Raw genomic sequence first — 13,710 nt, 5'->3', positions numbered from 1 at the left:
TCTTGTCTGAAAGTTCAAGGCTTATGCCTTTGATATTTGGTATGTAAGCATTGCTTAGTGGTTCTCGAACAAGATTGAGCAAATTATGCCCCTGGGGTGAAGAGGCCCTGCCCCGGGGGTCACTTGTATACGAGTTATATGGGAAAAAAATACTTCAAAAATTATCTGATCATATTTCCTAGACTGTTTAATTATAATTACCTGATGACCTCAAGTAATTAGGGGTCACTTGACTGTGACCTTGACCTACTTTTTTGTTTTTTAAGATACAACCTTGAAATTTGGATGACATACAGTTTTGCACACTGATCTTAACAGCATAGAAAATTGGACCACGTCAATAACTTTCGATAAATATTTCAATACTCATTTTTAATGTTCTTAGCCCTGACCTACTGACCTACTTTCTTGTTTTTGAAGCTACAGCAAAAGGATTTGGACCACATGTATAATGTTTGATACAGATTTCAATACTCATTTTGAATAGTCTTAATCGTGACCTACTGACCTACTTTTTCAATTTTGAAGTTACAGTATAGAAATTTGGACCACTTGTATATTTTTTTATACAGATTTCAATACTCAACTTGAATAGTCTTAATCGTGACCTTCTGATCTACTTTCTTGTTTCTGAAGATACAGCATGGAAATTTGGACATGTAGAACTTTTGAAACAGATTTCAATACTCATCATAAATATTATTAACCCTGACCTACCCACCTACTTTCTTGTTTTTGAAGCTACAGCAAAAAGATTTGGACCACTTGTAAATTTGTTTAACAGATTTCAGTACTTATCTTGAAGAATCTTTAACATGGCCACCTTCTCACCTAGTTTTTGAAGCTTTAGCAATTAAACTCAGGTGAGTGATATAGGGCCATCATGGCCCTCTTGTTTCTTCTCTTGTTTGTCTTGGAAACTAATGTTCTTCAAGCTCGAAGAGTATGAAAAAATGCTTACTGTTAGAAAAAATTCATTCCTACATCCTTAACATAACGTCATTTTAGCGCAAGAATGTTTTAACAGAAACAAAACTTTAAATCTGAATGACCTATTTACATAAAATTCTAAGGAGAGATCAACTAAATGTTAGGAAATATATTAATGATGTTGATATGATTTTCTACTGCAGAAATTCATGTAATTTTATTTGCAGATAACAATTTTTGAATTATTAATAAGACATAAAAATTTCAACTGGGCTGCTGAGGAGGTTCTAAATAACCTCTAGTTAGGTACTGTGTGACGTTATTCTGTTTTATTAATTACAGTTGCTAGCAGACAAGTTACTGCTTATAACAGAATTGCTTTGCTCTATAACAATGTAGAGCTAGTCTAAGCATGCATTTACGGAACAATCCTCGTAAATTTGCCCATTTTCATATTTTTTTTAAGTAGGTTTTAAAAATAGCATAACTTAACAGGTATGCTTTAACATCTTCAAACTTAACTCTTTCATGGTATCAGTGTTAAAACTGAGACAATAAAATAAGATTATAAAAGAAACCTGATCTGGGTTGGTGTATTTGGCTCGAGCAGACTTTGCCCCACTTGGCTCACTAAAGGTGCGCCAGCAAAGTGTTTAAGCACTCCTGATTCTTGTGCTTCTTTTTCATGTATTGGGCTTGTTGATCAAAAAGCAAAATAAAATGTTACAATGAATAACAATGTCATTATCAGTAGTCTTCAATTTCAGGTAAGAAATGTCTCGTCTGTGAATCTGTAATTCTCACCTTTCATTTTTGTTCAGTTTACTTTTTGTTTGAATTATTTACAGAACCAGGTAATTCATATTTATGACAGAAGTATGGACACATGCATGATACAGGATTGGATTTCAACAATGTAAAACACAACATATATTTGTCTGTTTGTATTTATTTATGAAATATAACCTGTTTTTCTATAGAACTTAAATAGATATACAATAAATTATAACAAGTGAGAAAATCCAGGTGTACACATCAAGACATTTTAAGACTGGTGAATTAACTATAATTTTTTCATACAAGAGATCTACCTTAGTTCCCTGGTTTAACTTCTTGCTTTTTCCGAAAGTTTTATTTGTTTGTTTACATTACAGTTTAATGATTTAAGCCACTCAGTGGCATTTGGTCACAAATCCTCCTGAATAAATGATCTCAGGACTATGAAAGGATGAGAATGATAAACTACTTAGTATAGCAATGATGCACATTAATATATCAGTAATTTACAAATACAATCTGAACAGAATATACAGAAGTTAATATCTGTCCAACTTTATAAAAGCGATAAAATGTTCCCGAGCAAAACCTCAGCTGTATGCTTGTAACTCAAGTCAATTTCCCCAATAGACATCTCTGGTTAAAGAGGACATTTCTAAACAAGTCATGTACTAAAGTCCCACTTCAAAGCCTAACATTGTGCTCCAGTGGCTACAAAAATCAGAAGCATGGCACTTAATGATATTTTAGTAAGTAGAAAGAAGGCATCCCTAAATCTTGAAAATAAACATGTATAAATGAGAATACATGTTAAAGCATAAAACAATGCTTACAGATGCCGGTTACTTAATTACAATACTTGGACAATATTAACCTGACACAGAACTGTCCATAGAGCAATCCACAGCAAAATAGTAACCTACCATGTCACCATAATGATCTCTTATACCTGTGAACAAACTGTAGTTACTGTGTCCCATGTATTCAGTATAAAACAAGAAACTGTAGTTACTGTGTCCCACGTATTCAGTATAAAACAAGAAACTGTTGTTACTGTGTCCCACGTATTCAGTATAAAACATGAAACTGTAGTTACTGTGTACCATGTATTCAGTATAAAACAAGAAACTGTAGTTACTGTGTCCCACGTATTCAGTATAAAACAAGAAACTGTAGTTACTGTGTCCCACGTATTCCGTATAAAACAAGAAACTATAGTTACTGTGTCCCATGTATTCAGTATAAAACAATAAACTGTAGTTACTGTGTCCCACGTATTCAGTATAAAACATGAAACTGTAGTTACTGTGTCCCATGTATTCAGTATAAAACATGAAACTGTAGTTACTGTGTCCCACGTATTCAGTATAAAACAAGAAACTGTAGTTACTGTCCCATGTATTCAGTATAAAGCAAACAGTTCTGCAGCAAAAGTTTTCTTTTTCAGATGAGCAGTATGAAAATATGTAGAAGTATTAACACTTACAGTACAAAGTTACTTCATAAAGTAAGTTATAAACAGTCCTATATAAAACGTATTTTATACTGAAAAATATTGACTTTAATACTTCAGAATAATGATAAAGACAGCATGTTATTTTGAAGTAAATGACTTGAAGCGGTATATATGTTGTGGACGGTGACAAAGATATCTCCTCATGTTGTACAAGTAGTTATGAGAGAGTTATCTCCTCATGTTGTACGAGTAGTTACGAGACTGAGACTGGCTCTCTTGCAGCTTGATTAGACTTAATTGACCTGAAAATATATAGAGTAATACATTAACAAATTAGGTCTTTCAGCAAAAAAAAAAGAGCCGTATCTCTACCAAAAATTTGTAGATTGTAACCAAAATTAAAACTGGCCTGTATTTTATAATTATTTACCTGTGTACTAAAACTGAATTAAATGTATCAATCTTTTCAAATGTTATTGAACAGACATCACATTTTGAAAAATTTAAGTAAAAAAAGGGCCATAGTTCTGTCAAAAATTGGTGGATTATTACTTAAATCGAGCTTCGCCTGTATTTTATGACCAAATAGTTGTGTACTGTACTCAAATCAACCTCGCAAAATTTCAAGTCAAAATATGCTATAATTCTGCAAAAATTGCTTATATTATAAATGAAATCAAGCTTAGTCTGCATTTTATAACTATGTAGCCTATGTAGCAATCTACCAACAATAAATTCAATCAACTCGTTCTTTCAAGAGTTACCTAAATCCTAGTGAACTCCTATGCAAGCTACCTTTATACCAAGGTTCATTTAAATTGGTCACTCTCGGAAACCAAAAGATGATGACACCTGCCCAGTCTGCCCAAGAACATTTAGCAATCTAAGAACCAGTTTTTTTTTGAAAACCTGGTTAATGTTTCTTGCATATTAAGGTATTTCTGCTCATTCAGATCAAGCAACTTTGCTTTTCCAATTCAGAATAAGATTAAACACTGATTTTTCAAAACTTCAGAATATACCTAGAAAATTATGCAAGTAAAAAACAAAGGATCTTGAGCTTGATTTTACGCTAGACTAATTAAACAAGAGCTCGTAGAACACGAAATGCCCCCCTTGATGCATTCAGTAATAACACAAGGAACAGAAATTATTTGCTTACTGTAAACAAAAGTTCTACTGTTCTGGTTCAATGTGACCTTGACCTTTGACCTATTGACCTAAAATTTAACAGGGGTTATCTACTGGTCATGATCAACCTCCCTATTAAGTTTCGTGATCCTAGGCCCAAGCGTTCTCAAGTAATCATCTGGAAACGGTTTAACTGGTCCGGGTCACTGTAACCTTGACCTTTGACCTACTGACCTCAAAATCAATAGGGGTCAACTACTGGCCATGATTAACCTCTCTATCAACTTTCATGATCCTTGGCCCAAGCGTTCTTGAGTTATCGTCTGGAAACCGTTTAATTGTTCCAGGCCAATGTGACCTTGAACTCTGACTTAATGAACTCAAATTCAATAGGGGTCATCTGCTGGTCATCACCAACCTCCCTATCAATTTTCCTGATCCTAGGCCCAAGCGTTCTTGAGTTATAGTCCAGAAACTGTTTTACTGTTCCTTGTCACTGTGACCTTGACCTTTGACCTACTGATCTCAAAATCAATAGGGGTCATCTGCTGGTGATGACCAGCCTCCCTATCAACTTGCACGATCCTAGGCCCAAGCATTCTTGAGTTATCATCCAGAAACCGTTTAACTGTTCCGGGTCACTGTGACCTTGATCTTTGACCTACTGACCTCAAAATCAATAGGGGTCATCTGCTGGTCATCAACAGTCTCTGTATCAACTTTGATGATCATAGGCTCAAGTGTTCTTCAGTTATCATCCGGAAACCGTTTAACTATTCTGGGTCACTTGGACCTTGACCTTTGACATACTGATCTCAAAATCAATAAAGGTCATCTGCTGGTGATGACCAACATCCCTATCAAATTTCATGATCCTAGGCCCATGGGTTCTTGAGTTATCATCCGGAAATGGATTGGTCTACATACCGACCGACCGACCGACAGACATCTTCAAAACGATATACCCCTCCTTTGAAGGGGGGCATAAAAAAGTTGAACCTCACACAAATTTTCATATTAAATGGAAGTCTATGGGAAAATCACAATTCTGATAATATTTTTGCTAACAGAACATTTTCGCTACCTGAAGTTTTTCTGAAATGCAAAATGAAAACAAGAGGACCATGATGGTCCTGAATCGCTCACCTGTTCCCACATGACCCAGTTTTGAGTATGACGTCGTTTTTTCTATTATTTGACATAGCGACCTAGTTTTTGAGCTCATGTGACCCAGTTTTGAACTTGACCTAGATATTATCAAGATAAAAATTCTCACCAATTTTCATGAAGATCCATTGAAAAATATGGTCTCTAGAGAGGTCACAAGGTTTTTCTAATATTTGACCTATTGACCTAGTTTTTGAAGGTATGTGACCCTGTTTTAAACTTTATCTAGATATCATCAAGGTGAACATTCTCACTAATTTTCATGAAGATCTCATGAAAAATATGGCCTCTAGAGAGGTCACAAGGTTTTTCTATTTTTACACCTACTGGCCTAGTTTTTGACCGCACGTGACCCAGTTTCGAAACTGAACTAGATATCATCAAGGTGAACATTCAGATCAATTTTCATGAAGATCCATTGAAAAATATGGCCTCTAGAGAGGTCAAAAGATTTTTCTAACTTTAGAACTACTGACCTAGTTTTTGAATGCAGCTGACCCAGTTTCAAAATTGACCTAGATATCACCAAGATGAACATTCAGACCAACTTTCATACAGATCCCATGGAAAGTATGGCCTCTAGAGAGGTCAAAAGGTTTTTTTTATTATTTGACTTACTGACCTAGTTTTTTAAGGCACATGACCCAGTTTCAAACTTGATCTAGATATCATCAAGGTGAACATTCTGACCAATTTTCATGAAGATCCTTTCAAGGGTATGGCCTCTAGAGAGGTCACAAGGTTTTTCTATTTCAAGACCTACTGACCTAGTTTTTGATTGCAGTTGACCCAGTTTCAAACTTGACCTATATATCATCAAGATAAACATTCAGACCAACTTTCATACAGATCCCATGAAAAATATGGCCTCTAGAGATGGTCACAATGTTTTTTCATTATTTGACCTACTGACCTAATTTTAGATGGCATCTGACCCACTTTCGAACTTGACCTAGATATCATCAAGATGAACATTCAGACCAATTTTTATGGAGATCCATTCACAAGTATGGCCTCTAGAGAGGTCACAAGGTTTTTCTATTTTTAGACCTACTGACCTAGTTTTTGACCATGACCCTGTTTCGAATTTGACCTAGATATCATCAAGATGAACATTCAGACCAACTTTCATACAGATCCCATGAAAAATATGGCCTTTAGAGAGGTCACAAGGTTTTTCTATTATTTGACCTACTGACCTAGTTTTTGATGGTACGTGACCCACTTTCGAACTTGACCTAGATATCATCAAGATGAACATTCAGACCAACTTTCATACAGATCCCATGAAAAATATGGCCTCTAGAGAGGTCACAAGGTTTTTCTATTATTTGACCTACTGACCTAGTTTTTGATGGCACGTGACCCACTTTCGAACTTGACCTAGATATCATCAAGGTGAACATTCTGACCAACTTTCATGTAGATCTCATGAAATATATGGCCTCTAGAAAGGTCACAAGGTTTTTCTATTTTTAGACCTACTGACCTAGTTTTTGACCGCACGTGACCCAGTTTCAAACCTGACCTAGATATCATTAAGGTGAACATTCAGACCAACTTTCATACAGATCCCATGAAAAATATGGCCTCTAGAGAGGTCACAAGGTATTTCTATTATTTGACCTACTGACCTAGTTTTTGAGGGCACGTGACCCACTTTCGAACTTGACCTGGATATCATCAAGATGAACATTCAGACCAATTTTCATACAGATCCCATGAAAAATATGGCCTCTAGAGAGGTCACAAGGTTTTTCTATTATTTGACCTACTGACTTAGTTTTTGATGGCATGTGACCTACTTTCGAACTTGACCTAGATATCATCAAGATGAACATTCTACCAATTTTCATGAAGATCTCATGAAATATATGGCCTCTAGAGAGGTCACAAGGTTTTTCTATTTTTAGACCTACTGACCTAGTTTTTGACCGCACGTGGACCAGTTTCGAACCTGACCTAGATATCATCAAGATGAACACTCAGACCAACTTTCATATAGATCCCATGAAAAATATGGCCTTTAGAGAGGTCACAAGGTTTTTCTATAATTTGACCTACTGACCTAGTTTTTGAAGGCACATGACCCAGTTTCGAATTTGACCTAGATATCATCAAGGTTAACGTTCTGACCAATTTTCATGAAGATCTTGTGAAATATATGGCCTGTAGAGAGGTCACAAGGTTTTTCTATTTTTAGACATACTGACCTAGTTTTTAACGCACGTAACCCAGTTTCGAACTTGACCTAGATATCATCAAAGTGAACATTCTGACCAATTTTCAAGATCTTGTGAAATATATGGCCTCTAGAGAGGTCACAAGGTTTTTCTATTTTAGACCTACTGACCTAGTTTTTGAAGGCACGTGACCCAGTTTGAACTTGACCTAGATATCATCAAGATGAACATTCAGACCAACTTTCATATAGATCCCATGAAAAATATGGCCTTTAGAGAGGTCACAAGGTTTTTCTATTATTTGACCTACTGACCTAGTTTTTTAAGGCACGTGACCCAGTTTCAACTTGACCTAGATATCATCAAGGTTAACGTTCTGACCAATTTTCATGAAGATGTTGTGAAATATATGGCCTCTAGAGAGGTCACAAGGTTTTTCTATTTTTAGACCTACTGACCTAGTTTTTAACGCACGTGACCCAGTTTCGAACTTGACCTAGATATCATCAAGGTGAACATTCTGACCAATTTTCAAGATCTTGTGAAATATATGGCCTCTAGAGAGGTCACAAGGTTTTTCTATTTTTAGACCTACTGACCTAGTTTTTGAAGGCACGTGACCCAGTTTCGAACTTGACCTAGATATCACCAAGATGAACATTCTGACCAACTTTCATAAAGATCCCACAAAAAATGTGACCTCTAGAGTGGTCACAAGCAAAAGTTTACGGACACACGGAGGGACGCCAATTGATCACAAAAGCTCACCTTGTCACTTTGTGACAGGTGAGCTAAAAAGTTGTAAATAAACAGATGGTCTATAATATGATGAAATAATATGTGTCTGTATGCTTGTTTTTGAGATATCTGCACATAATTTAAGAAATCCACACATTTCAAGACATTATTTGAATTTATTTAATGTATCAAACATTTTAATATCATATCTTATCTTGAAAAGATAGTAACTTTGCCATAAAATTACTCATGGATGGCAATTAATTTCATAGAATGATTTTCATTTCTGTATACCGAGTCTAGGCTTAATTCTGTTATCCACACCATTACTTCCGGTTTATCAAACATGCAGAACTACCTTAATTAAGTTTAATAAACTTCTATTCTGTAGCTACATGGTTATTGTACACTGCACTCCTCCACATCATAATATACATAATATTCTATGTCTGAAGTCAATTCTAGCATAGGAACATACTCCAGATTCTTGCTAAAAATGAGCTTACTTTAACATACATGAATTTTTGTTTTTAATCTATTTGGAAAAAAATGCTAAATCAAGAAAAAAAGCATTGTGGTAGGAATTGAAACCAGGGTTGCCTTGGCAATAAAAACATTCCTACCATCTTGACCAGTACACCAGAGGAATTCCTACTTGTCTGTTTATACAGAGCTTTATAATTAAGATAGCTTACCTTGGATACCATGTGACAAACTATTTTCAATTTTGAACGGAAAAATAAGTAGAAACAATAATTCTCATGTGTTACCATCATATATAATTTGTCAGAAACAATGTTTCAAAGACTTCTTAAGAAATATAGCAAGAATGTCCTGATATCTTAAAGTTTTCTTTCTTCTTTGTTATTGTACGATCTGGAGGGCTGTCCCATTAAGTTATGCCCCTAAGAAGAGATGGACACACAGATGGACAGTTTAGGACAGGAGATAATAACATATGCAGCAATAACTTAAGTGGCAACTTTGAATTTCAGTTATCAGTAAACAGACATTCTTTTCTACTGCTGCTGTTATGGATTGATTGTATTTATGTCCCTAGGCAGGATGCTATTGGGAATACAACTTTGATTAACATATTGCCAGTGATACTCCGATTGTATTTATGTCTCTCGTCAGGATGCTATTGGGAATACAACTTTGATTAACATATTGCCAGTGATACTCTGATTATATTTATGTCCCTAGTCAGGATGCCATTAGGAATACAACTTTGACTGACATACTGCCAGTGATACTCTGTACTTATGTCCCTAGTCAGGATGCTATTGGGAATACAACTTTGACTGACATACTGCCAGTGATACTCTGTACTTATGTCCCTAGTCAGGATGCCATTGGGAATACAACGTTGATTGACATATTGCCAGTGATACTCTGATTGTAATTATGTCTCTGGTCAGGATGCTATTTGGAATACAACTTTGATAAACATATTGCCAGTGATACTCTGATTGTATTTATGTCCCTAGTCAGGATGCCATTGGGAATACAAATCTGATTGACATATTGCCAGTGGTACTCTGTATTTATGTCCCTAGTCAGGATGCCATCGGGAATACAACTTTGACTGACATAATGTCAGTGATACTCTGTATTTATGTCCCTAGTCAGGATGCCATTGGGAATACAACTTTGACTGACATACTGCCAGTGATACTCTGTATTTATGTCCCTAGTCAGGATGCCATTGGGAATACAACTTTGACTGACATATTGCAGTGATACTCTGTGACTTTTTTGCTGACTTTTATGGAATAAGCTTGACAAATGGTATTAATTTACATTCTATAAACAGATTGGTTTCCTTTGTGTAAAGATGGACTGTTTCAGAAATGTGGAGCTAGAAGTATTGTTGTTTAAATTCAAGCATTATTTGATACACCTCTAGTAAACTGCATACTAACATTGCTACATATACAAAACAAACAGATATAGCTGTTTCCACTTCACATTTAGCTAACTCTTACCCTCTTTCTAGTGCTGAAAGCAGATGGCTCTAAAATGAAGAAAACATTATTTAAATGCTAAGTCTTCCAATTGACTTCTTACAATGTCTTATATCATAACTGTAGAAAGTTCAGACTCTCTCATTTCCAACTCCTATCCTAAGATTGCTAATTGTGTATCTAGCAGTAATTCAGATAGGTTACCTTGCCCGGACAGTCAGGCCTGCACATTAAATGCCCCTGACATTAAAACCTGTACAGTAAGTGTCCTTGACTTTCAAACCTGTACAGTAAGTGTCCTTGACTTTCAAACCTGTACAGTAAGTGTCCTTGACCTTCACACCTGTACAGTAAGTGTCCTTGACCTTCACACCTGTACAGTAAGTGTCCTTGACTTCCAAACCTGTACAGTAAGTGTCCTTGTTTGTTTGTTTGTTTTGGGTTTAACGCCGTTTTTCAACAGTATTTCAGTCATGTAACGGCGGGCAGTTAACCTAACCAGTGTTCCTGGGTTCTGTACCAGTACAAACCTGTTCTCCGCAAGTAACTGCCAACTTCCCCACATGAATTATCAGAGGTGGAGGACTAATGATTTCAGACACAATGTCGTTTATCAAATAGTCACGGAGAACATACGCCCCGCCCGAGGATCGAACTCGCGACCCCGCGATCCGTAGACCAACGCTCTTACCTACTGAGCTAAGCGGGCGGGCAGTAAGTGTCCTTGACCTTCACAGTAAGTGTCCTTGACCTTCACACCTGTACAGTAAGTGTCCTTGACCTTCACACCTGTACATTAAGAACTCCTGACTTTCACACCTGTTAAATGAGCATCCTTCACCTTCACACCTGTATGATCACTGAACCTAACCTTCACACCTGTACAGCGAGTGTCCCTGACCTTCGCACTTATAGAATGTTCCTTACCTTCACGTATGGTCAGTGGTCCTGACCTTCACCCATGTACAGTGAGTGTCCCTAATCTTCATACCTGTACAGTGAGTGTGCCTGACCTTCACACTTACAGAATGTCCCTTACCTTCACACCTGTATGATCAGTTTACCTTACCTTCACATCTGTTGAGTGAGTGTCCCTGACCATCTGTATGGTCAGTGGTCCGGATCTTCACCCCTGTATAGTGAGTAACCCTGACTTTCACATCTGTACAGTGAGTGTCCCTGACCTTCATATCTGTATGGACAGTGGCTCTGACCTTCACCCTTGTACAGTGAGTGTCCTTAATCTTCATACCTGTACAGTGAGTGTCCCTGACCTTCACACTTGTAGAATGTCCCTTACCTTCACACCTTTGTAGAGTGAGTGTCTCTGACCATCATACATGTATGGTCAGTGGTCCTGACCTTCACCCCTGTACAGTGAGTGACCATGACTTTCACATCTGTACAGTGAGTGTCCCTGACCTTCACATCTGTGTGGACAGTGGCTCAGACAATCATCCCTGTACAGCGAGTGTCCCTGACCTTCACCCCTGTACAGTGAATGTCCCTGACCTTCACACTTGTAGAATGTCCCTTACCTTCACATCTGTATGGTCAATGACCCTGACCTTCATACCTGTATGGTCAGTGGTCCTGACCTTCATACCTGTATGGTGAGTGTCCCTGACCTTCACACCTGTACAATCTATGACCCTAACTTTCATACCTGTATGGTGAGTGTCCCTGACCTTCACATCTGTATGGTCAGTAGTCCTGACTTTCACACCTGTACATTTAACTGAAAGTTTTTTCAAAGTCATTGTTTGCTGTGACTGCCCAAAATGTGTAGCCTTTAGAACAAACCTTGAGAGTTTGCTGACAACCTATCAAGCGAACCATTATAGGAAGTTGTTTAAAAATCTTTCTATTTTTAGCTCTGACAGCCCCTATAGGGATCATGCAGAACCATTAGGTCTGTGCCGAGGATACTATAAGCTGAGTTTGTAAATGGTCCGTCAAGCCTTTCGAGATAAGAAGTTGTTTAAAGATAAAAACACAAATGCTTGATAGATTGTCACCAAACTCTCAAATGCACCAAAACCCTCAAATGCAACAGTTCTTTGAAAACAGTGAGTTTGTAAAGGTGTTACACTATCCAAACCTTTGGCCCTTCATGCTGTTCTTTTCCAAAATTCAAAGCAAATATCAGTTAATTGTTAACTGTTTTATAAAATAATATACTTTCTATGATTTTGAAATGTTCAAAATTCTTGAACCAAAATATCGAACTAACTCTTAACTCAATGAAAAGTAATTCATTCAAATTTTTTTTCTTATATTTTTTCTTATTTCATTTGAACCCTGACTGATCTATGCACTTGTTGGACATTAATGAAATTGACAATATATATAATCAATCAGAGGTGCAGAGATAACTAAATGGCAAAGTAAAAACCAATAATTTTTTTACTTGTTCTGACTGTACACCCGTATTATTCTAGTGCTAACTTTGGTGGTTAAAATAAAACAGCCAAAATAGTCTGATTTTGTGAGAAAGCCATTAACAGATTTTAAAACTGTAATATCCCACATGTATGTTCACACTATTGAAAATGTAGATTAACTGTTAATGTAACATTAAAACTACCTCTGGTTAAATTATCTTTTTAAAAAAATCCGCTTGACCTTCAAATAATCTACATTCTAATGCACACTATGTGTGGACACAAACTGAATTAAGAAATAAATCTGTTTAAAACCACATTTAAACTATAGTCTGAACAGGGTATAAGACAAGAAATCTATAAATAACAGTTCATATATCTACACTTTCTTTTCAGGAAAAATTAAAAACACTTTAAAGTTTGTTGTTATGCCATGACCTAAGGTTTATCAAATCTGTAGAACTATCCATGGTGCACTGGTAAGAAGGAGATACATGTTATTCTGGGTAATTGAATCATCTCCTGACACTGATTAATTTATAATTGCTGTGAAACCCTCAGTCATTTATACTTAATTAAAGTGGCAAGAGCAGCCCTGAGGAAAATTTAATAATTCTACATTTGTCTTGTTCTTGAGTTTTATGTAATATGGTAGAAATAGTGCCTAGATATTCAAAATTTTATCAAACACTATTTTCTGTTGAACATCAGAGAGTGGAGTAGCACAATTTTATAATAATTCTATACTTAATTTTCTATTCTGAAAGGCAAAATTAATCAAAAAAATATGTTTCCAAAAATATAGTCTACTTTAGATAAATGGGTTATTATACAAAAAAAAAAGAAAAAAAAAAAAAAAAAGAGCACTGCCCTCAGATTGCATTGCTCATCTGTAACTGTTTGATATAAGACAATTAGAATGTAAAGAGTTATGGTTCTTGGCCTTTTTTACACCTACTGATGACAAAAAATGTATA

General features: G+C 36.1%; 1 protein-coding gene across 3 annotated transcripts in view; it reads right to left on the bottom strand.

Moving 5' to 3' along the window:
- Positions 1-1,861: 1,861 nt before the first annotated feature.
- Positions 1,862-13,710, bottom strand: part of LOC123539137 (inversin-like) — a 223,521-nt gene continuing 211,672 nt past the window's right edge. For 2 of the 3 annotated variants that reach the window (XM_045323630.2, XM_045323629.2), the window contains one exon: positions 1,862-3,465. In XM_045323630.2, coding sequence (XP_045179565.1) covers positions 3,392-3,465 — 74 coding nt within the window. In that variant the 3' untranslated portion in view covers positions 1,862-3,391. Of the gene's footprint in view, positions 3,466-10,370; positions 10,400-13,710 lie in introns of all 3 variants that reach the window. The other variant, XM_045323631.2, reaches the window with a different exon arrangement.

The sequence above is a fragment of the Mercenaria mercenaria genome, chromosome 18 (assembly GCF_021730395.1).
Source record: "Mercenaria mercenaria strain notata chromosome 18, MADL_Memer_1, whole genome shotgun sequence".
NCBI lineage: Eukaryota > Metazoa > Mollusca > Bivalvia > Venerida > Veneridae > Mercenaria > Mercenaria mercenaria.
Note: the sequence above shows the minus strand (reverse complement) of the source record. Positions and strands in the feature narration are given on the sequence as shown.